Source organism: Glycine max, chromosome 3, assembly GCF_000004515.6.
Source record: "Glycine max cultivar Williams 82 chromosome 3, Glycine_max_v4.0, whole genome shotgun sequence".
Taxonomy (NCBI): domain Eukaryota; kingdom Viridiplantae; phylum Streptophyta; class Magnoliopsida; order Fabales; family Fabaceae; genus Glycine; species Glycine max.
In genome coordinates, this window is record NC_016090.4 from 38,507,070 (window position 1) to 38,531,423 (window position 24,354).

At 32.6% G+C, this 24,354-nt stretch overlaps 4 protein-coding genes across 4 annotated transcripts; 2 read left to right on the plus strand and 2 right to left on the minus strand.

Moving 5' to 3' along the window:
* The first annotated feature begins 1,386 nt into the window (after window positions 1-1,386).
* Window positions 1,387-7,518, plus strand: CYP36 (peptidyl-prolyl cis-trans isomerase CYP36). The gene is made up of 14 exons (NM_001357172.1): window positions 1,387-1,474; window positions 1,931-2,123; window positions 2,238-2,292; window positions 3,176-3,264; window positions 3,752-3,776; window positions 3,885-3,923; window positions 4,070-4,187; window positions 4,464-4,624; window positions 4,741-5,071; window positions 5,152-5,279; window positions 5,460-5,679; window positions 5,818-6,123; window positions 6,212-6,292; window positions 6,906-7,518. Exons 2-14 carry the CDS (start codon window positions 2,046-2,048, stop codon window positions 7,279-7,281), a joined length of 2,007 nt encoding a protein of 668 aa, NP_001344101.1. The 5' UTR covers window positions 1,387-1,474; window positions 1,931-2,045; the 3' UTR covers window positions 7,282-7,518.
* Window positions 7,519-11,735: 4,217 nt separating this feature from the next.
* Window positions 11,736-17,534, minus strand: LOC100813404 (beta-carotene isomerase D27, chloroplastic). The gene is given in 8 exon segments (XM_026128055.2): window positions 11,736-11,917; window positions 12,512-12,563; window positions 12,756-12,848; window positions 13,975-14,128; window positions 14,754-14,768; window positions 16,321-16,413; window positions 16,880-17,019; window positions 17,102-17,534. Coding segments are annotated over 7 exon segments (762 nt in total). The 5' UTR covers window positions 17,325-17,534; the 3' UTR covers window positions 11,736-11,917; window positions 12,512-12,519.
* A 1,193-nt stretch (window positions 17,535-18,727) lies between these two features.
* LOC100807862 (histone H2A variant 1) lies at window positions 18,728-20,278 on the minus strand. Its single transcript, XM_003521216.5, has 2 exons — window positions 20,037-20,278; window positions 18,728-19,224 (listed from the first exon to the last, which is right to left on the minus strand). The coding sequence occupies exons 1-2, from the start codon at window positions 20,148-20,150 to the stop codon at window positions 18,928-18,930; spliced, it is 411 nt and encodes a 136-aa protein (XP_003521264.1). The 5' UTR covers window positions 20,151-20,278; the 3' UTR covers window positions 18,728-18,927.
* Window positions 20,279-21,063: 785 nt separating this feature from the next.
* Window positions 21,064-22,044, plus strand: LOC100499876 (uncharacterized). The gene is made up of 3 exons (NM_001250344.2): window positions 21,064-21,453; window positions 21,553-21,669; window positions 21,789-22,044. Exons 1-3 carry the CDS (start codon window positions 21,115-21,117, stop codon window positions 21,864-21,866), a joined length of 534 nt encoding a protein of 177 aa, NP_001237273.1. The 5' UTR covers window positions 21,064-21,114; the 3' UTR covers window positions 21,867-22,044.
* Window positions 22,045-24,354: the final 2,310 nt, after the last annotated feature.

The window sequence follows — 24,354 nt, forward strand, 5'->3', positions numbered from 1 at the left end:
TTGAGAGATATTATCTTATATTGAGAGAATCATTGTAATACTACTTATAACAACAACGAAGATATCTACTAGCTTAATCCAGTGATTTTTACCTTTTACATTAAAATGATTTTTCATCTTAAAAATTTTTAGTGTCATTTTTTTACTTTATATTTTTTTGCTAAATATCTATTTTAAGTCTATAGCCAGAAAAAATAATGTTGGTGTTTTCTAACAAATTAGTTAGCTGCTTTGAAATGTAAAAGTGATAGTTTTCAGGGATTTAGTTGTAAAATTTTAAGGATTACATTGAAAATTTTACAAAGACTTAATTAAAATCTTGAAGAAACTATAAGGAACAAACTCAATAGTTCTTATCTTAGGTAGGGGTGGATAAGCGGGCCGACCCATCCCGCGTAAGCTCGCATTGGCAGCGGATCGAGCCAGCCTCCCCCGCACTCTTACATGGATCTAATAAATTGGTACGCCCTCCCACGGGTCAAACGGGCTGGTCCGCGGACCTAATTTTTAAAAAACTACAATTTCAACAAAAATGTAACACAATCAAATTAAGTTCAACATAAATGTAAATAAAATCTCAACAATTAGTCAATTACATCAATAAAATAAATGTCTTAACATATGAAAGTTCAAACAATAAATCTAAAATATGAAACTTAAACACCTCTAACAACAATACAGTGCATGAATGAGTCTTAAAGCTGCACTTGTACTGCAATTAATGTGTGCTACAAAATGTTGTTGATACATCTCTTACGGTACAAATTCTTAAGTAATGTTTAAATTATTTTTCAATTAAAATTGAATTGTTCTTGGTAATTTGTGTAGTAAAAATTTATATTAAAAGATTATATATATTCTCAAGATAAAACTTTATTAGTTCTAATTAACAAAAAACAACACGGATAACACTTAAAAATTATTCTAGTAAAATTTTTTTTATCTAAGTTATTGTCTTATTTAATATGCACAACAATGTACACTTTCGATTTTTAACTAAAAATATATATTTGGATTTAGTAAGCGAACTTACGAGTCAACCCACAGGTCACACAGACCAAACTTGCACAGTCCGCGAGTTAAGCAGGACGGACCCAAAGTACTACATAACCATGAATTATTTTAAAAAATTGATTTGTTACCCGCGCGGACTGCGATCCCACGGGCCAGTTCATGGACCCAAGCCCGCTTATCCACCCCTAATCTTAGGGCATCTATGTCTCTAGGCCTGGAGGAGTACATCTCGATCTAGAAATATCTATTATATTAAATGGTTTTATTTTTTGGTGTGACTCCAACAAAAAGAAACGTAGGCATGGCCAATTGGGCCAACATGGACAGCCCAAATGTCGTTCGACATAGCCCAAGAAGAATGTGCTTCCTCTCACATTGTCCCAAGCTGAGGAAGAAAGAACCTTTCTTCGCTATAGTCAGTGATACCGAGCCGTCACCTCCATTCATTCATGCCTTCATGGTGAGTTCCTCTCTCTCTCTCACTTCTCTCCCTGTCTCCGTCTAAGTAAAGCACAGTTAGAATCGGTGTAAAACTTCGTAACCCTCCAAAATTGTTAAGAGTATCTTCCTCTTTTGTCATTTGTCATTTTATATTCTCTCTGGTTGGATTAGTTACTTCCTCCTCTCTGGATGCAGAATGCCGTTTCCAACGAATATTTTGATTTAGTTTTTTGAAAAAATTGCACTTCCAGGAACTTGAGTCTAGTTACACATAGAATGTATACTTAGGGTTTAGGGTTTTGTTGCATTGCATGTGCGTAAACTGATATGGGCAAGCTTAAGTTCCGCGTTCGATAATGTGGTGGTTTTTTAATGGATATGTAATTGTGGCGATTAAAAGCTGGTTTTTATGGACATTGATAATTCAGTGTGTTTAAATGCACAACTCTGGCTAATTGGCTCTCTGTTTTAATAGGGGAACACTGGCATGGAATGCTCTTTAATTTATGACTCGCTCTTAGAACGTTGCTGCTGATTCTTGATTGTTTTCTATCTCAACTTTACGTCTGAAGTGTCTTCTGAGCAAGGTGATGGGTCTGGAAAAGAATCCTCGTGTGTTTTTCGATGTCTCAATCGACGGAGACCCTGTGGAAAGAATTGTTATTCAGGTAGTATAGAAAATCAGGGATTTGCTTGTTTAGTTTTCTGTTTGAAAGGATATTTTTTGAAGTTTGCCTCAGCATATTAGGTTTGGTATGAATGAACTCTTTTGAATTGTGCAGCTTTTTGCCAGTATAGTTCCTAGGACAGCGGAGAATTTTCGGGCACTTTGTACAGGTATCTCTAAATTGTTCAAACAAACTCTCTCTTACCATCATTATCATTTTTTGATAGTTTGGTTGTTGCCTGGGAAGCATGCACTTCCTATGTAATATGTATATTGGGTAATGTGAGACTGGAGCTTCTTGTCAACCAACAAGAATTTTTGGTCCAGCTGTAAGGTAGACATTAATTTTATTGGGGGTTAGGAAGTTATCTGCATACTGGATCAATTTGCCAATGTTGCTCAACTTATGAGCAAAGTTCCTTCTTTGCCTTGTTCCCTGTTCTTTTACCCCCTGTACTTCCGTATGTGTGGGTGTGAGAGGATACCTGAATTTGAATATTTATGTGAATTTGAAATGGGTATTTTTGGCTGAATTCTTATCCCCCAATCCCAGCATACATTTATAGTCCCTTTGTTAGTTAACTGACATGAAGCACACAGTCCTAATTTGTATGAAATGATGTTATTGTATTGGGTAATATTTGATTAAGAGAAAAGACAAAACATAAGCTCTATACTCGTTTTAGTACTTATTTCAAGCTTTATCTGCAGAAAACATGGGGTAAAAGAATCAAAATCTTTATGCATAATATCTTCACAGAACTTGTCCTCGTTGCTTTTGTTCAACTTGTCTAGTTGAATATGAAACTGGTCTGTGTGCATGAGATACTAGTCATTTGTAATTCACCTATATCAGTACATGTTACCTGCAGTTGAAACAAATATCTTCTAGCCTGCAAGTGTTAAAATGACTTATATTCTATAAATATTGCTAAGCTTTTTGCTTCAAAACCTATTAGAATAGACTCTAGATTGATGGTATGTTTTCATGGTAATTGGTTCTTTAAACATTGCACTCTACTTTAACTGTAACTGTCTGCTTTTTGTTTGTAGGTGAGAAGGGCATTGGAGAATCAACGGGGAAACCTTTGCATTATAAAGGGACAAGCCTTCATCGTATAATTAGAGGTTTTATGGCTCAAGTAAGTTGCCCTTCATGGTTACTCTATTCATGATTGTCACTAAGGGTGACCTGACCCAACACATGAGGCTCTCACCTAGTGGGATTTAGGAATGGTAGATTATGTAGCCTTACCCACACAAGTGGAGATGTTGTTTCTAGAATTTGAACTCATGACCTCCAGATCATAAGGCTGCGGCAACCATACTGTTGCGCCAAGGCTCACCTTCTCTATTCATGATTGAAATGAACTAATTAATAACTATGTAGGAGAAGATTTTTGATCCTGCATGTGAGTGCTATGTCTAAGTGGACTGTTAGCCAGTTGCATACATGAAATAGTAAATTCTGTTTGTAAAGTTTTTGTAGAAGTGAGGTGAGGATACCAACAGTATGTTTTGGAGTTTGCCATTTCTTTTTTCCTTATTTCTGGAAAAGTTATTGAGTGATTTATAAAGTTCATTTGTTTCAATATGATAATTCACCAACTTTTGGTTGTGTCCTGACAGGGTGGTGATTTTTCAAGGGGTAATGGTATGTTTTTTTTGTTTCTGTTGTTTACCTAATATGATTTCTAGTTCCCTTTTTGACTGTTCTATTCTTTTACAAAGACTTAAGGAACAACCTTTGACTGCTTTACAGGCACAGGTGGAGAAAGTATATATGGGGGGAAATTTGCAGGTATGTTTAAGTATTATGAGTAGGGTTTTATTTATTCTACATATAAGAAAAAAAAAGTAACAAAGTAATGCTTATTTGCTTATACATAGTTACTTTTTTTGTTGATTAACCATTTGACTATACATGCAAGTACTCCTTCCTTGCAGATGAAAATTTCAAACTAACACATGATGGACCTGGCATTCTTTCTATGGCTAATAGTGGTCCTAACACAAATGGATCTCAGTTCTTTATTACATTCAAGCGCCAACCTCATCTTGACGGGTATACAATCTTTGAACGTTTTAGTCCCAAAATTTTTACGGTTTTGTTTTTCAGTTTTTTGGCTGCTATTGTTTAAGCATTTCTTGTTCTTGTTCATGGCCCCCACAATTTTATTAATGTTATTTTTCAGTTTCTTTTTATTGCTGTTGTTGTTTTTGCAGGCTTGTTTCATTATTTTCATTTGCTAAAAAAATTTGAGTTTGTAATGTCCATAATCTTTGCTTTGTTGAAGTGGTGGTAGGTTTTTTTATTATAGTCTTTCACATGATGATGCAGGAAACATGTTGTTTTTGGAAAAGTTGTCAACGGAATAGACATTTTGAAGAAAATTGAGCAGGTGGGAACATCTGATGGGAAACCTACCCAGCCAGTTAAAATTATTGATTGTGGTGAAGTCTCTGAAACAAAAATTCAGCATACTGCAGAGAAGGAGAAAGGTACTTGTGATAGGGAATAGATATTGATGAATATTATTATTATATTATAAACCTTGTTGTTTCAGTCTACTGCTAAATGTAATTGCTTGTAATATGTTAACTACTTCTCATTTTAGGAAAAAGGAGAAAATCTGGGAAGTCCTTATCTTCTGATGATGGTTCTGACAAAAAATCAAGGGGAAAAAGGAAAAAATCTTCCAAAGACACAAGGAAGAGAAGGAGGAGATACTCAACATCTGATAGTGATAGCTATTCCTCAGATTCTGAGTCAGATTCAGATTCTGAATCGGATTCATCAGTTTCTGATTCTAGTTCCTCTAGTGATGGGAAACACCAGAAGAGGAGGAGAAATAAGCACAAGCATGGGAAGAAGAGGAAAATTGGACGAAAGCAGCGGAAGAGAAGCCAGCACGGTAGAACTAAAAAATCAAGACACAAGTCTAGGCGGTCTGATTATAGCATTCCCCTTATTTCTTATAGTAGCACTCCTCCAGTACGTTTTAATTGAATTACTTTCCTTTTTTCAGGAGCTCTGAGGATTCAAGTGATACAAATAGTGATAGCGCTAGTGGCAGTAGTTCTAGCGATGAGAAAGCTGATCGTCATGCCTCAGGTCGTAAAGCACCTGCTGACAATAAAGCCCAAAGAAATCTAGGTATGCTATTTATAGAATTCTTGTGATATGTTCCACGCCCTCTCATCTCTCCCTTTTCCTCTACAAATACTCTAATTTGGTTTTTTTGGTGGTGGTGGTGGGGGGGGGGGGGGGGATATGGGGATATTTATGAATATGGATATATTGATATCTCCAAGCTAATAGCTGCTCATGCTACAGACACAGGAAAGCAATTTTCCAACCCTTCTTGTCAAAGGCAAACTATTCCTGAACAAACAATGGATCCCAAGGTAAGAAGAATTGTGGACAAGCAATCACATGAAGAAGGTGAATTCTCTCCGGAGAATGGTGCATTTGTGAATAACAGGCATGATACTCAAGCTGAATTTAGTAAACCTGCTAAGCAACATGCTAATTCAGATGATTCAAATCACAATAGGTTTTGCCTCTTGCTTTCTTAGCATCTAATAATTATTCATCTCATGTAAATTTTGCTTCAATTAAAATGTCAACTCCATCCTGGGATTTGGACACATCTCTAATTGTGCTAAGTTTGTGTGACATCTTATTTAACCAGAGGTGCAAGTCCTGGAAGAAGTCCTACCAGGGATTCTGGGGAGCTAAACCAAGGACGTGCTTTGTTGTTGGCTAGTCCTGGCAAAAAAAGTCCTGGCCAAAAAGCATCTGAACCTCCTGCCCCCAAACATGGTCAGGGATTTTCAAAAAGCCCTTCACCAAATAGCATGCCTAAGCGTATTAAAAAAGGGCGTGGCTTTACTGAGCGTTATGCCTTTGCACGAAGATATCGCACTCCATCTCCAGAGCGGTCTCCTCCTCATTCATATCGTTATGGTGATAGAAATATAAGAAGGAACTTTGATAGGTATGTCTAATTATCTACGCCACTTTATTAAACCGGATTGTTTAAAAATATGTTGGACAGTTCTGACTTGTTATATGTTTGGTTGAAGAAACACAAGCTACAGAAGTTATTCTGGGCGCTCTCCACCACGACGTTTTCGAAGCCCGCCAGGGGGCAGGAATCGTCCAAGGTTCTTCCTCCCTCTATTTGTTTGAATCTGTTATGTTGTTAGACCTTGATTGTTCCCCTTCCATGCATAAATTGAGCATTTTCTTAATTATATATAACTGGATATTTGTTTTTGTTTATTCACATTCTGTGACATGATAAATATTTCACATGTAAAATCATTTTCATCTGAATTTAAACTGAATTTTTTGGTGTGTTTTTAGTTACCTTTGCCATTGTTGCTTTTTTTTTTTTCCTTTGTGTATGCCTGTAGTTACCTTTGTCATTGTCTGGTGTTATTTTGTAATTATGTTCTAATACAATTAAGGGCCCATTTGTTTAAGTTTTTTTTACAAAAAAGTGATTCTTTATAATAAAGTTTTTTAGAGCTTTTTTTTCTCATAAGATACCGTTTTTAATTTATGACAAGAGCATTATAATAAAGCTTTGTTTTTTTTGGGAAAAATTTACATAATTACTATGAAATGTTTAAAGATTTCTTTTAATTAATAAAACACATTTCTTATAAAAGAAAAGATTAAAGCAAATGAGCCCTTAATTTTGCATATTGATGCCAAATCATGTCACATTGTGTTTGTTTCTCAGAGCTTAATATCTTATCCTTGTATTTTTAGATACCAAAGCAGAAGAAGTAGGAGTAGGAGCATCTCTGGCAGTCCAGTGCGTGGGCGTTTTAGAGAGCGTGACCGCAGCAGGAGTCCAAGACGTAGTCCTAGTCCAGAAGACAGGCTGCCTCTGATAAGTGACAGATTAAAATCCAGACTTGGTCCAAGAAGTGACGAAGGACTGCGAGACAGGGGGAGGTCGAGGTCGAGGTCGAAATCTAGGAGCAAAGGCTCTTCTCACTCCAGATCCCCTGATGCCACACCACCAAAACGATATGATAAAAGGACTTCTGTACCTCGTAGCAGGTCTAGATCCAGCTCTGCATCCGGCCAAAAGGGTTTAGTTTCTTATGGAGATGCCAGTCCTGATTCTGGCTCAAGGTAGCTAGGTATTATGCTCTCAAGTCCCAGCTGGACCTGAAATTGCTATACATTATATTACAAGTCTCAAGAAGAGTTAAGTGTTGCATTAGCTTAAAAACGACCGTTCTATCATGTTACTTTTAGTAAGAGCCAAAACTTGAATGATGCGTCGTAAATTGGATCTGCCGTTTGTGTTTAATAAATATTTGTTAACAGTAATTTTTTTCTTTTTGAATTCCATCCTTCCCTTTTAAGATAACTATTATTTTCATGTTTTTTTTATAAAGCAATATTCAAATAATTCAAAATATTACCTTCGTTTTATATATATAAGAAACAAGTGACTTCACTGAGTGAGTAACGAGGGGGACTATTGTATATCCACCCAACTTACAAATCTTTTATAAAGAGGGGATTCATGCCGGCTCCCATTATTACGTACTCTAATATCTCTATCCTCTTTCACGTGCCTATGAAGCCTTTTTCCATATTGCAACGTTGCATTTTCTCTCTCTCTAACACTCGCGGCTGTTACACATGCAAGAGAAGCTGAAAGAAAAAAATTGCCGTGTGATGCCAACACTGTAGCAGTATCTCTTGTGATCACCAGCAACGGATCATCGAAGGGAGAGAGAAGAGAACAAAAGAGTGAGTGAAGGAGAAAATAGAAGGGGGAAAGGAGAGTGATCTATAGACCTAGAAATAATCCGTGATGGAGTGCTAAATCCAAAATAATCCACCAGTCTCACCTAAAGTTGCTTCAATCCGAACCTGATCTGATCCGAAGGGTTCAAACGGTTAATGACAGGCCAAACTTCTTATTGGTCAGTTTTTGTGGGATTAGGATTTTTTTTACTTGTTCTCACCCCTAGTCCTACATACACAATTGTATTGCAACAAATTTCAAAACATTCAACAAAGTCATTTATAAGGTATTGTTATGTGGTTTAGTTGCATTGTGAAATGTAAAGAAGAAAAAAATAAAAATTGAAAGTTCTCTAAAATATGATAATTCTCAAGGTTGGTCTTGAGATTTTGAATTTATGGATAATGTACAAAGGGGATATGTACCTTTTGGTGTACACATTTTGTTTGACGTTTTTATCCTTAAATTAATTAGGAAATTATCATTTATTATATTCCCCTTAACTGCTCATGTGTAACTGCATACTCCCCTTATTTATGTTATTTTTACTTTAAATAGTCTTGATTATAAATGAATTATTAGTGAGTTTTGTAACAAAAATAATTCAAGATGAACAATATTTCAATCATTATGCATGCATATTATCCTACTATTTTCTTAGTTTTTTTAAAAATAAATCAATATTACTTAAATATTTCCATTTATTTTTATTTTTAAAATATCAAATTATCCCACTACTTCCTTTAATTTTATTTTTATTCTTGATATGTGTTTTTAAAAAACAAAATATAAGAATTATTTTTCCAAAAATAAAATAAATATACAAAAATACTTGTGTTATCTCTCTTTAATGATTGAAATATTGTCCATTTTGAATTTTTTGTTACAAAAATCATCAATAATTCATTTATAATAAACACTAATTAAAGTAACGATAACATAAATAGATAATATTATCCTAAAATTTATTATTAATGATAACATAATTAGTTAATAATACATTGGGACATAGTAGATCTCACAAATAGAATTTCAACATTTTAAATTTTGATAAACTCTTTCTAAATAAGTGAAAATGTTAAAATCTTATTAATCATCTACTATGTCACAAGTAAATTAAATAATTTTGTTTTGCTTTAAATGATTTTGTACATATTATTAATAATGACTTTTAGAATAATATTAACTATCAATGTTATTGTTGCTTTAAATAATTTTGATTATGAATGACTTATTAATGAGTTTTGCAATAAAAACTTTCTAGTCAAACAATAAATATTTTAATAATTACGAGGACCTATTTTTTTTGTTTTTGCAAGGCACTAAAAAGAATGAGTCCAAACACCATGTAAGTTCGCAATATTGAGACACTTGTCTTTAGCTATAAATCACGATCTCCTTCCTCTTCTCGTTTCCTATTATTGTAAAGTGTTGTCAACTCCATCATGCAACTTACAATTCCAGAAACATATGTGATGACACCCATTCCTAATGTGCGATTCATGCTTCTGTTGGCTTCAGCGCTGCCAATCGTGTCAGTGGTGATGGTAAGAACCGCTCCAGCTCTCCTTTAAGGAAGAAAACACAAATATTCAGAGATCTTCGAGTTTTGATTCAATTTCAAAACCAAACAAAGATGGTGTTTTTTCGCAAGTTTTTTCTCAAAGATTTTGCAATGACCATATTGTTAAGGGTCTTGGAGCTATACTGCAAGTTTAAACCCTTTGGGCTTTTTTATTAGTCTACGGCCTAAATAAAAGAATTATTATTTTTTATTTATAAGAAATAAAGATAATATTAAAAGATTTGTAACATTCATGCATATTGTTCAATCAACTGAATCATACTCTCTTGATAAATTAATTATGTTTAGATATTATTTTAATTAATTTCTATATAAACATTAATAGAAGAAGATGAAAGTAAAATGAATCAAACATTTTTCATAAATTAAAATATGTATGGCTCAACTTTTAGATAAATTAGATTAAAAAAACTTCCATTATAGTTGAAGTATACATGTTGATTTTAACTAATATTTTTTTTTATTTTTTCTCTTATAAATATTGATAGGAAATTTTATCCAAATTAGATCTAGTTTAATTTATATGAAAAAATATCTATAAGCTACGAAATAGAAAAAAGATATATTAGTGAATGGTCCTAACAAATTTGTTGATTAATTTTCTTTTAAAATATTCACTTTTAAGCTTCATACTTACGTGTTCTATTTTAAACTGTTCCTTTTTTTTATGACTCTTGCTAATCCACCATTGTCGAAAACCCCAAAAAACTCAATAAAAATGGATGCAATTTCCATTGTTTCTTTCGCTTTTATTGACTGCATGGATTACTCCATGATTGCTATTTTCATCATAACCACCAACAAATTAGAGGCAATATAATATACTGTTATTGTATTATTAGATAGTCTTCTCCTTGCACTGTAAGAAAGCAGATACCCCCACTTTGCAAGCTCCATATCCCACATGTCGAATTTCCCATACCGAATTGTTCAATAGATATGCCAATTACATCACTCTGATGCAAGGCATTGGTATCCACTATACAGGCAATGTGGACATTACCATTCAGTTACTAGCCTATTACTTTTACTTCCGATTTTGACGTCCCCAAAAATCAACTTGAGGGTGGTAGTGGATATAGATGAGGTTTCTCAGTCAAGAGGCCAAGTCTTGAACAAAACATTTCCATGGAAAAGGGTGTCCTTCGCTTAGCTACTAGAATTCTATGCTGAAAAATTGTCATCATGAATTATAAATCAACTCCTATACGATATTCATTCTTAAGAATAAGAATCCTCGGTTTATTTTCGGTTCATTAAATGTTCTTATATAAAAAAAACATATCTTATATTTTATTGTGGCTTAAAACCATTTTTTCCCCTATAGTTTTATTATTGTGTAATTTTAGTCTCTCAAATTTTTTTATTACACATTTGATTCATTATATTTTTAAATTAGCAATTTTGGTTCATCTTCCGTCTACTTTAAGTTTTAAACAAACATGTTAGTAATGGTGGGCACTAACATATAGCCATTAATGTTAAGGTGACCGTCTAACATATATGCTAACTTATGTGCTAATGTGGCACTTGGGACCGAGAGACCCACTTATCGGCCTAAGGACCAAATTTGAGGATTTGCATTGCAAAAGGTTGGTTGTTGTTTCATGTATTTCCATTATTATTTTTTACATTTATTATATTTTGGAATGTGTATTTTGAAATAGACTTTTCCGAATATAATGAAAAGTGTAAAAAACAATAATGTAAGTGCAGAGAGTTTTAACCCAAAAGGCTCACTAAGCCCAAATTTATGGGTCCACAGCTACACCTACCTCATGCTTGTCAAAAAGCTTTAAAAACATTTTGATAAGTAAACAAGACCAAAAATTGGGGACTAAAACATTTTAAATACTCTATAAAAATACACAAAAATTTTGCTTAAAAAAAAAACACACGCAACAATCACTAGTACGGGTAAAATAAAATATCATTCTTAATAATAAAAACATCTCTTACTATATTTTCTTTTTTCTTAATTAACATGCAATATTATTATTATTATTATTATTATTATTATTATTATTATTATTATTATTATTATTATTATTATCTAATAGTTATTATATATTTTTTCTTTCAATTTCTATTTTATTTAAAACAAAAAAATTATTTGCAATACTCCAAAGTTTTGCTCTAAGAGGAAAGTACAAAAAACATTGAAGAGGTTGGCTTGCTATCATACAAATAAATAAACCTTGGGCCTGCTGGCCACGTACGTCTGCTTTTATATACTTTGAAAACGTAAAAGAAAGAAGTTTCAAAGTAATAAAATGATGGAAATCCACTTGCAAATGATTGGTTCAAAGTGCGTTGGAGCACTTGGTTTGTTTTCATAATGAGAGAAACTATGGCTGATGAGTCTGAGTTTTGGCAGCATACACAATGTGGGAGACACTCTTTTCCCATCCATGCTCACCTGAAAGCCTACAACAAATCTTGAGTCAAACCACTTCTTCCCAAAATAGGAAACTATTTCATTTTCTTTTCAAATCAGAAATAGAGAAACTGGTGAGGTCATTTCCCCAATCCAATCCTCATTAGTCATTAGATACTATAGAAATTTCGCCTTAAACTAATGAGTACATTAGAAATTTCTAAGGATCACTATAAGTTTGAGGGGGAAAGGTGCAATTCCCACTTTCAAAAACAATTGAACGTTATTGCAGGTTGTCAATTTGTACGAGTTTTCAAGTCAGAATCCAATCTTCATTTTTTATGAGGAAAGGGGGAGTTATTCATTTAGGTAGTTGTCCCTAATAGTTCATATTTATAATTAAGAATTTATTTTTCATTATTAGTAATATTTAGTATAAAGTTTTTTTATACTATAAACCAAGTAGAAATTACTATGAATGAGTTTTAAAATAATTTGTAAAGAATTCAAATATCACCATCTATAGAAGAAGAAAAAAACGTATTATTTTGTAACTAATAGTGGTTGGTATGTAGAATGATTTTTTTTTTCTTCAAAAAATAAATGATGTTCTCTATTAGAAGCAATCCTTCTATCTTCCATACCCTCTGCATTAACTACTGAGGCAGTCTGTTCCATGCTTTTTATATGCCTTGCCTGCATATTATATGAGAATACAATGTTAATTAGTTTCATTCCACTTCCTGGAATAAGTTATATTATGCAGTTTTGTTAGTTTTGAAAATTCTTATATCATCATGACACTTGGTAGACCAAAATAAAAGCAACTAGGCTCCATTATAACATGGTCTTAAAAAAATGTGATCAATCTTGCATTGAAATGATTACATAGTTTATAGCATGGTTGCTTCAGTGCTGGATCATCGGTTGATGCTGGAGGCTCCTGTCCAAATATCATCTCACAACTCATGTCGTCAAAATCTGCAAATCAAAAGATAAAATAAAACAATCAGATTGTACACATCCATTAGCAGATGTTAGTGGGATTAATATAATCATTCAATTATAGGAATTTCCCTTGTCCAATACGAGGTCCTGTGCACATTTCACCAACTAATTCATATATACAAAAATGACAATCATTAATTTAATGTTGGCATGGCCATCATGATACAATTTCAGTTCTTTGGTTAACAGATGGTGGGTTCATGAGAATCAAGATGTTATTCATGGAAAATAACACTACCAATGAGCAATGAAGTCTGACTTACGGTTATTATATATTTAGGCATAACTTCTTTATCAAAAACATGCAATATATATTTCATTTATCTGTGTTCTGGTTTTCTCAACTGAGCTTGGAAGGGTTTATTTGCAATTTTGCATCTGAGTGGTATGTGCATGGGGTCCTCCATTGAAATGATGAGGCTGACCCCCACGATCTAGTGGAGGCTTGTAGAGGTCATGATACTCCTTCGAGTATGAAATTTATTCTTTTTGTTCATATTTTTTGGTGGGCTTTCCAAAAGAGATAATCTTAGATATGTTTTTCTTCAGCATTGTCCTGTTCCATTTAGTTTTTTTCTTCTTATTTTGACGGCAAAACAGATGACACTTTGCCAACATCGATCAGAAACTCTGTTTAAATAAAAAAGTTAATGACATATATACAAATATAATAATGAGTTATGTAAAAACTTGCCTATCAACTGATTAAACATATTTATAAATATGATTTTTAAGATAATTAATAATCAATACACTTGCTATACATAATAATTTATAATTAAATATACACTCTTAAATCATAACCTATTTTTTCATATAATAAACTATCTCAAAATAGAGGAATTATTATATAGAACATAACCAATTACGTGTCCATGAACAACTCAACTACGTGTCCCGTGAATAAGAACTATGGAACATGTGTTGATTCTCAACCATATAATAATTTCTCAATAGAATTATTTAATTTCCACAATAATATCATATAAAATTAAATTATGCTGCAGTAAACTGGTTGAAACTTGAAAATTAATGAAATAAATTGGTGCTTCAAAAGGAGAACTGTGCTCATGCAATAATATATATTGTTTATACTTACTGGGCACCATGTTGACTGGCATCCCCAGAGTGTCCTTTATAAACGATTGAGATGGCATTTTGCAGAGATTAATACACATCCCTACACAATTTGTCTCCTCTAAAAACCTGCACAGATTGTTATTTAATAAATTTAAGAGGGTAATGTTAGGTTACTTGGGTGAAATGATGAAAACGATAGATAAAATGAGAATATTAATCAACAAGCATTCAATAAATACCAGTTACAAAATAATATACAAAAATTTTATATTAAAAATTAAATAATTTAATTGAAATACCTAATTGCAAAGGTTTTATACACTATTATCTATTCATGAATTTCCATATAATTAAAAATTATTATTTTTATAATAATTATTTTAAAGTTACATTTTAAGATAATTTTTAGTTGATTGATAATATAAAAATCTTTAAATTAACAATATAATAAAATTAAATTCAAAATTGTAATATATATATATACACGTGTGTGTGTGTGTTAATAGTGTTAAAAACTATAATTAAAAAATAATCTAATTTGAATGTTTAATTAGTATTGGTAAGTATTCTCCGTATAATAATCATGATGATTTTGGTATTGACAAAAAAAATTGATTCTGATCATGATAATAATTATTGGAATAGAGAATAGAATGTTTGGAGGGAAGCTCAATCATCTTGGCATATTGTGTGTCGCCAGAATGTGCCTTAGGTGGGTGAATTGGGGACCATTTTCTGTTAAAAGATGTACATAATATAAATGGGAAAAGAATAAAAAAGAAAACTAAACTAATTGACCTCTGATTCTCTCACCTATCCACGATGAAATTAATGAGGTTAATCCTTTTGAATTTTTTTTAATTCATAGGTCGGAAAGTAAAAGGGCGTCCCCATACTATGGTCAAGTAGGTTATTTATATAGTTTTTATATTATTTTAAGATCATATGTATGTATGTTATCATATTCAATTCTAAATCAGAGTCAAACTAGATAGAATCATAGTATATAAGATAACTTTTTCTCTAAAAATATATATATATATATATATATATATATATATATATATATATATATATATATATATATATATATATATATATAATTCTCTATTAGGTTAAATTAAAACAACTCTAGTTAGTTAGTTTATGCAGTCAATTGCTTATCGATTTGTAATTAGATTCAAGTACAACTTTATGTACTTTAAAAAAAAAGGTTTTATAATTTTTTTATAAAGATTTTTTGTCAACTCTGATTTATTCTTCAACTCAATTACTCTGTTTGCTTTCATTAAAAAGGATAAAACTTGAGCTTAATTTATTTAATATTGATGTTGTTTGTTTTCCAACTCAATTACTCTTTCTTTACCTTCATTAAAAAAGACAAAACTTAAGTTTAATCTATTTAATACTGATTTTTTCTTTTTAAGCTAAGCCTAATATTTTTTTTAAAGCCAAACCTATCCTACAAGTATGCTTTCAAAAAAGTCTAACCCAACTTGAAAACTTATTTAAAAGCTTGATTGAAGCAAAGTTGATGATACTTTGACTTAGATCAAAGTGAAAATATTTTGACTGGGATCAAGCTGAGGATATTTTGATCAATATTAAGGTAAAAATACTTTGTCCAATATCAAATTGAAATTACTTTTAAAATTCTTTGACCAAAACGTAGTTAAAATACTCTAGTTGGGGTTAAATTGAAAATACTTTCATCAAAATCGAGTTAAAAATCTATCAAAACAAAATAAAAGTATTTTTGTGGACATTTGAGAAAAAGAAAATCTGTTGAAATAGTCATAATTTATGATTGGCCCCCCTTAGGTCCCGGCACAACTCCCTTACTAAGTGAGCTGAGTGAATTGGAATCTTTTAAACCATGTTATCAGGTAGGTAAAAAAAATTAGTATCATTATAGCAAGTCAAGTGAGTTTTTTTTAGGCAATAAGCCAAGTGAGTTAACTTTAGGATTTATGGCAAAAATAACACCTCCGGTTGTGACTATGATAACCTCTCCTTGGTAGTTAATATTCATTTTGAATGATCTCAACGAGGATTCATTTAACATGATGACCTAGATCAATAATTCAACAATTCTCTCTTTACTTTTCTTTTTCTTAAATTTAAAGGTCTCCTCATTGGATTTTTAATCAAGTTTCTACTTGAGAAATAAGTGTGGGAAAAAAAATCAGACTCTTTTCTTTGAAGTTCAACTCCCTCATGAGAGTCCACGAATGTTGATTCTTTTAGCTTACAACGCACAATAACATCCAACAATACAAACTAGTATATATAAGTAATAACTAATGTCTCAATTGTTGACCAGGAAAAAAAAAAAAAAAAAAAAGCTACAGTTTCAATTTTTTACCTCGGAAGGCCCGACTAACCAAGCAAAGAACAAAGTGGTGAAAACGGCAAAATATTCCCTTGAGAGTTTAGATGGTGGTAGCAGTGTCTTTATCTGCCATTGGTCATATACAACAACAACTTATTCATTGTTGAAAATTACAATGCTCAAGCATTAATTTAATTAAAAAATAAAAGTAAAACACAAAGCATAATTAGAAATAGGCATTTGCCACAAAATAAGCAGAAATATAATAAACTGAGAGAGAAAAAAAGGGCAACTTTTACAGAGCAAATTAACGAGGAAAACTTTTATTGTATCTTTTGTAACTTTATTATCGTTAATTTTTCTAGTTGCTGTAATTAGGACGATAACTTTAACAAATCATAGATCCAAATCATGGTTATTAATCTAAAAGACATAAAGGTACAACTAAGATACAATCACAATTTTCCTCATTAGAAAAAAAAAAATAGAATTGAGAAGTTGCGGTCAAGACAAGACAGAAAGCACAAGAAGATCAAAACATTCAAATCAAAATTCTAATACCATGACTAATAGTAATGAGTAATGAACTCACCAATGAAAGTATTGGCTTTGGGAAGGCTCTGTGAAGAGCTTGAATGATAACCTCTTGCTGCTGAATAGGATCAAATTTCATTTTAGCCACAGTAGCTGCCTCAACCAAGCTCTCATACCCACTCTTATTGTTACCGAGTCCTGCAAATTAAGGAACCAAACTAAAACAAATTTTCTCCTTAGAAATAAACAACAAAAAGTTGACAAAAGGGTTATTAAGAACCCGTGGCTTCTTGAACGCTTTTTGAAAGATGGTGTATTGCTAAACGATCAAACAAGTTATCTTTGTAGGCATTAGTTTTTCTTGTTTCTCCTGTGATGTTGTCTGAGGGTGTTCTGAGCATTGCAACCACACAAGGATGTTCTGGCTTACGTTTGATGGGGTTCCAGTGAGTTAAACATAGTGCTGAACTCTTCTTGGTAAGGCTAAAACAATTTCTATCCATTTGTGAATATTGTTATGAGTTTCAAGTGAGAGACAAATAGGGAAGTGAGAGAGGCACATATAAGAACAAAGAGTCTGTGAGTAGCATGTTCACACACGGTTCGTGATCTAGATTCCGGTCTTAGCAGTTGCTTAGAATATTAGATGCTTTCTTCTGTCGGCTTCGGGTTATACTTATATCCATATTACACAATACAATGAATACATCCTCTTATATTAAATTTGTTGACACTGTAATCAAACTTATCCCGATGTCTAAAACAAATAAACACAAAATTCCTCCTGATAAATTATGTAAAATTTTGATATTGGTAAAAAACTTGGTGATTTTAATTAAAAAAATTAAGAGATAATTGTTTACTTTTAAAAGTGAAGAAACTTCTTGAAAAATGAAAATTGAAATTAGATTATGTCCAAAATAGAAAGACTGAGGGACGAGGGTACAGTTAAACTAATATAGTTTTTTCTGTTTCTATAAAACAAGTTTATTAACCCACACATACGGACATTTAGACTTTACCATGCCACCACGTGTTTTTTTTTTTTTCTTGTTGAAAAATGAACATTTATCGAATAGAAAGTACTATTCTTTGCCTAACATACTAACTATCCATTATTCCTGTCATCATAACCTCAACCGGGAAACCGCCTTCCAACTGGACAAACTGCAAACGGACTACAATGAATGCATCACAAAAATGCCCTTGGTCTGTATGATTCAAACTCTTAAGGTTTTCATCCTCAATAGTTCAATTGATGCAGAATTTATTCCAGAGGAAACAATTGATGCAGAATTTATTCCAGAGGAAAGGAGATGCAGACCAGCCCTTAAAGCTTGAGAAATACAGGCACCACTGAGCCAGCGTATACGTATATTAGTCAATAAAATTATGGAGAATTGTTAACTTAGTCTATGAAATTATTAAATTGTTTAAAATAGATCTAAACTTTTAATACAACTTTTTGTGAACATTGACCCAAGTTTGTAGATCTATCCCCACTCTTATTGACCCTTAAGTTTGTAGATCTGTTGAGCTTTGAGAAATACAGGCACCACTGTTCTTGATTTGGTCACTAATTTTGGCTGAACACTTGTAGAAAATGCTCAATGGTCACTTAGTCTATGAAAATGTTCATATTTTGAATAGTAATGCAAAGTTCTAAAATTCAGAAAAATCCATTGAGCATTTTCTCTAAGTGTTCAGCCAAAATCAGTGACCAAACCATGAACAGGCTTGCTTACACCATTCAGCACAACTCGGTGCAAAGAACATTCATACGTTGATATTCCCAGTTCACTAAATCACTGAGAGTTATCATTTAGCAAAGGTCAATTAAAATAAAAACAAGCCAATATCAGTGAGATAAATGGCCAGAAAAAACAACTAAATCAAACACCGAAGCTAATACAAAGAACTCTTAAAATCCAACAGCGTTACAATTCCAGGAGTATCACAACAGGCAAGTTAAAAGCCAATAGAATGACCATTTACACAATAACATCAACATCTGTTCTTAAACAGTAGCAAAGGCCTACTACACTTACTAACACTACATAAACATAAAGAAACACATAATAGGAGAAGCAAAGAGGCGTTTGATTTTCATTCTTTGGCCGCTTTGTTGATCAAAGACTTGTGAATGTGAGGGATGACACCACCGCCAGCAATGGTCCCTTTGATGAGGGTATCAAGTTCTTCATCTCCCCTGATAGCAAGTTGCAAGTGCCTTGGTGTGATCCTCTTCACCTTAAGATCTTTGCTAGCATTCCCTGCCAGCTCCAGCACCTCAGCAGTCAGATATTCCAGAATGGAGGCCAAGTACACAGCAGCAGTCGCCCCCACACGTCCATTTGCTTGCACCCTTTGCTTCAACTGCCTGTGGATACGTCCCACAGGAAACTACATCCAACAAAACCAAAACAACCAAATCTATGCATCAAAAAATTTCAACAAAAGTACTAGAGTTGGCATAGTTGTGGAAAGTTTAAAAGTTTAGTGTGTTTGGATTGTCATTTCAAAGGCATCAAATATACATTTACACTTTCCAAAGCACAAAAGCAACAACACTTGTGAATTGAAGAAAAAGGTGAGTTAAATTCAAGGGAACTGTAACCCAAGTACACACTTGGGTGAGATCTTAAGTTCAAACTTCATCATCGACCCTATAAACTAACAATTCAAAAGCGTCTTGATTGTTCCCAAAAGCTTAAATTTTGAGAAAACAATCAACTTCTCTTTAGATCCTTAAAATAATTTGAGCCAAGTCAGGCACTTAAAAGAAAAAATCCTTTCAAATCCTATTTTTTTCATTCACAAGACTCAAGTTTGAGACTTTATTGTCACTTGAACTAACAGGCTTCTGTAAAAATAATTTTTTTAAAAAAAACTTCCTCACGAAATTGACCAAAAAAAAAAATTTACGCCTCACGGTAATTTACATTATCTGGCACAATTCTGAGCAATTACTATCACCAGTTGAGAATTCATAATGAAAACAACAAAAGGTTCTTGCTTTATGGTTGAATTAGAACCAAACATCAGAAACCAAACTTCTACAACCATTACAGGAACACAAATTACATCCAGCACATAACAAACACGTGGGGCATGAAACCTAGTCAAATTTCGTTCAATTCATGATGTTTCGGTTGAAAACAAGGGCAATTCAGAACGAAAAACACAAAATCTGAGAAAAAGAGAAGATGGGTTACCTGGATCCCAGCACGGGATGAACGAGAGACGGGCCTCTTCTTATCCTTGTCTTTGTCCTTGTTCGCTGCCGTGGTTTTTCCGGCCACAAGCCCCTTCCCTCCTTTTCCCGCCATCGACACAAAAAAAAAAAAACCTAGGAAGCAAAAGCGAAAGAGGCAAAGGAACGAAGAGGGAATAGTGGATGTGGATGTGAATAAATGACAGTGATATCTTAAATTTTCCCAATCTCAACGCGCGCGCGGTCACTCTTGCCTGCGTGGGAGTTTGCATTTCAAATAATTTCACCTCTTTTTTTTTTTTCCGGGTCCACCAAACATTTTTGTAATTGCTATTGGTCCTAAGAAAAATGTTAATGGTCCCTTGAAACATATTTTGCAAAAATATCCTTCCCACAAAATTATGGTTCTATTGTATATCATTTTTTGCACCCTCTCTTATACGATGAAATTTTAATTTCATTGTATTGTGTTTGATTCAATGGAATCATCATATTATTTTTTTTATTTTTATATGTCACTCCAAACAATTCAATCGAATTATGATTTTGATGCTATTTTCTCTGGCACTCCTAAACAGGGGAAAAAAAATCATGTTTCTATGGCAACACAGAAAAATCATCTTTTCATTGTGTTCTTCCAAAATTAAAAAAGATGACACAACAAAATTCATATTGAGATCACAACAAAATCATATTTCCATTGTCTGATCATTTTTGTTTTTGAAAAAACAAACAAATTCTTGATTCTTTTGTGGTTGTATTTACAATAAAATCACAATTTCATTTACCAAAAAAGGGGGAAGAAGAAGGGGGTGCCAAGAAGGTGGGGTGTGGGGAAGAGGGAAAGATGGAGAATTTTGGAATGGGGGCAGAATAGTCTTTTCGTTAGGAGATAGGGGCCAATAGTATTTTGTGGGACGAATATCAACTCCCAATATCTTCATTTCACTTACAGCCGGCCCATTAAGGGCATTAGCCGACACGGGCCCAAACGTGGGATAAGATTTCACTGGCTGAACCTGAACTCTGAAAGTGCTGCAGATTTGTGCGTTAAGAAAGAAAGAAAAAAAAAAAAAGTCATGGCAGCGAGTGACGGTTGCAGCAGCTTCTTAACATTGTCGTGTGCAGGTGCAGTGCAAAATCAACATGTATCACACCCTACAACGTTTTTGGGAGTTCCTAAAAACAATCAGAGAAAAAGGAAAACACCGCACAGGTTAGTTGTGGTTGCGGTGACTCAAGGCTCTGCTGAATCAAGCAAGTCCGATGAAAAAATCCCTTCGTGGGCCAAACCGGACTCCGATGAACCTCCGCCGTGGGCCCGGGACGAGCCCAACAACAACAGTTCGCAACAAGAAGGATTTGAGATCCCGTTCTATGCTTATTTGTTTGCCTCTGCTATCACTGCTATTGCCGCTGTAACTAACCAGCATCTTATTACTAATTGTTTTTCCTTTTTATTGTTTCCTACTTTTCACTCATATGTAGTTTGTATTATTCATCTTTTGCTTCCACAGATAGGCTCCATTTTCGAATATGTGAATCAAAAGCCTGTTTTCGGAGTATTAAGCTCTGACAGCGTGTTTTATGCTCCCTTGCTTGGTTTTTTTGTCTTCACCGGCATTCCCTCATCGGTAATTATTATCCATCTATGTTCAGATTGAGAAGCCCAAAGTAAAATTAAGGAAATCAATTAACATTAATAGTAATAACTTGTTGATTAGTGGTGATGTCTTAATGTTTAATTCTTCAGGCTTTTCTGTGGTTCAAGTCCGTTCAAGCTGCTAACAAGGAAGCGGAGGAACAAGATAAGAGGGATGGCTATTTGTAGGGTGTGAGTGGTTCTGAGTTGAACACGCTTCCTTTGTTTTATTGATGTAAGTTATATGAGTAAATTGCACATAATGCCTATTGTATGTCACACTTTAAATTTAATGTGAATATTCATGCTTTGTATGAAATCAGAGATTAGTATGATAGAATATTGAGCACCATGCCATTGCGTAATCATCTGATAATGCTTGACTCTATCATTACAATTCGCAGTAAGGGTTACTTTGATATCTACCTAAGAACGTGGTACGTGGATAAGAAATTCTTAAGTTTTACTAGTCTTAAGGGTCTTGTTCAAAACAAAACAAAAAATCTTAAGGGTAAAATCAAACTTACTTAACCAAGCACCAAACCTTATAAATGCAACTCAAATTATTTATTTCATTCAAAACTTACTTTCAAGAATGGTGTGATATTATATAAAAAAATAATGTCGCATAACTTTTGAGAATAAGTTTTGGGTGAAATAAAATAACACATTTCAACCTATATCCTATTTTCTTTTTTGTTTTTCCGATCAAGAAAATGTAAGTATTCATATAAATCCAGTCCAACAACCTCTCTTGCACGGTATTACCTTTTTGTTTTCTCATGTTCTAGCTCCATATCTTCCTAACAACTTTCATAGAAAATCCCATTCCCCACCATTCTAAATGGATGATTCCTTGCGGTTGTTGAAGCTTAATTAAAATGTAGTTTGGGAAAATGTATGGCATATCGGCATATCTTCTGTTCATATTTTTCGTGAAGCAATTGAATGCTTAGGTTGCAGTGATTTTAGAGAGAAAACTAAAAAATAAATGTGTGGAAAAATGGGATTTTCTGTTGTTTGAAACAATAGTGAGAGAAAATGTGGGTGTGGGTGTGGGCGTGGATGTGGGGAAATAGAAGAGAAATTCTAAGAGGTGTGGGATTCACATCTATTATACATCTTAATTGCAAAGTAAAGCTTTTGAGAGTGACTTTTTCTCCTTTAAGTGCATTTAATTAAGCATTCATCTTGTAATCTAGATTTACCATGTCAACGATTATAAGTTATAGTCACTTTTAATTTAGTTAATGAATGTTTTATTATGTTGGAAAATGTATTTCTAGAATAATGTATACCAATTCCAAAAATGTATTTTTGGAACTATATATCAGTTATGAAAATATATTTTTTAAATAAGTATATGTTATTCAGGAAAGTCATTTCTGGATGAGAAAAAGAGATTATAATGGGTGTACTCCTTTAAGGAAAAAGGTACACTGGATAGTCAAATTATAAAGAAAGTGGGGTGTACCTAGCAAAATTAGGATGGAAATAGTAATTGTCTTCTTTGGACTTCACTATCATCTGATGGATCTTAACATCAGCCCATTTTTGTAAACCCAAAAGTCATAATTAATTGAAGCCGACAAAAAATATTAAAAATATTCTAAACAAACAAAGCATTTAATACAAAACCATATAAATATATAACTGCTTTTAATATATATCTATTTAAACATAAAAAACCAATAATAATTTATTACAAATTGATTATATAAAATTATAAATATATCTCAATTTATTATAAATTATTAGTAATTAACTACAAGGGATAATAAAGTTGAAAAATATTTTAAGTTTTATTTATAAAATTTTTTTACATCGTGTATTATTTCATATAAGAATTAAAAAGTCTTTATATATACATATCATTTTGTTCTTTTATTTCTCTACTGAACTAAACTAGCAGAGATTCATAAAAAAAAAATTAGCAGAGATAAAAATTAACTTTTATTTATTTTTTTCCTTTTTCTCAATATTAATAATCTAAAAAACTAGTTGCTTTATTCTCTTACTTCTTTTTATGTCACTGCTTACGCCTTACTTATTTCCGCATCCAAACAAAGCGTAACTGCTATTGTGCTGCATTTCAATTTGATTTATACGCGTTCGTGTTACAAATTACAATCTTTCCACTGTTAGGTCTAGGTGTTGGGTTGGTAGGCGTTAATCTTGTGTTATCTTTTCAGTCTTCAAAAAAGGAAAAAAAAAATACTTAATTTAAAAATCGAGTAAACTTCCACGTTTGTCGATGAAACAATATTTTTTTTTGGTGAATTGATGAAACACAATATAGTTTTTGAGAATTTAAAGTTTTTTTATTATAGAGCTGCAAGTATTAGTAGTATTTAATTTTTATCCAGAATTGCATAATTTATTAGGTTATAAACTTGGATAAAACATAACATAATATTTAGGTTTTAATGTTCTACTTCACATTTAATTTTGTAATTCTAGTTACCATCCTTCCCTGCTTTCTACCTTATTCCTATCTATCTTTTTAAACAACAAATCCCATCTCCGTAATATTTTGAATTTGATAAAAGCAAGGGTTCACTAAATAAATCAAAAGGGGTACTTTTCGAGTCATTTTAGATACAACATTAAAATATTTGATTTTATGAATTTTTAAACAATCTTTCGTTTCTTTCTTTTATATTTTCGTTAAACGATA

Excerpts from the sequence above, each read along its gene's own strand:
- CYP36 (NM_001357172.1), top strand. The coding sequence starts at position 2,046 with ATGGGTCTGGAAAAGAATCCTCGTGTGTTTTTCGATGTCTCAATCGAC. Across the intron at positions 3,924-4,069 it reads ATATGGGGGGAAATTTGCAG|ATGAAAATTTCAAACTAACA; the intron begins GTATGTTTAAGT and ends CCTTCCTTGCAG. Across the intron at positions 5,072-5,151 it reads TCAAGACACAAGTCTAGGCG|GAGCTCTGAGGATTCAAGTG; the intron begins GTCTGATTATAG and ends TCCTTTTTTCAG.
- LOC100807862 (XM_003521216.5), bottom strand. The coding sequence starts at position 20,150 with ATGGCGGGAAAAGGAGGGAAGGGGCTTGTGGCCGGAAAAACCACGGCA. Across the intron at positions 19,225-20,036 it reads CATCCCGTGCTGGGATCCAG|TTTCCTGTGGGACGTATCCA; the intron begins GTAACCCATCTT and ends TGTTGGATGTAG.
- LOC100499876 (NM_001250344.2), top strand. The coding sequence starts at position 21,115 with ATGGCAGCGAGTGACGGTTGCAGCAGCTTCTTAACATTGTCGTGTGCA. Across the intron at positions 21,454-21,552 it reads CTATCACTGCTATTGCCGCT|ATAGGCTCCATTTTCGAATA; the intron begins GTAACTAACCAG and ends TTGCTTCCACAG. Across the intron at positions 21,670-21,788 it reads TCACCGGCATTCCCTCATCG|GCTTTTCTGTGGTTCAAGTC; the intron begins GTAATTATTATC and ends TTAATTCTTCAG.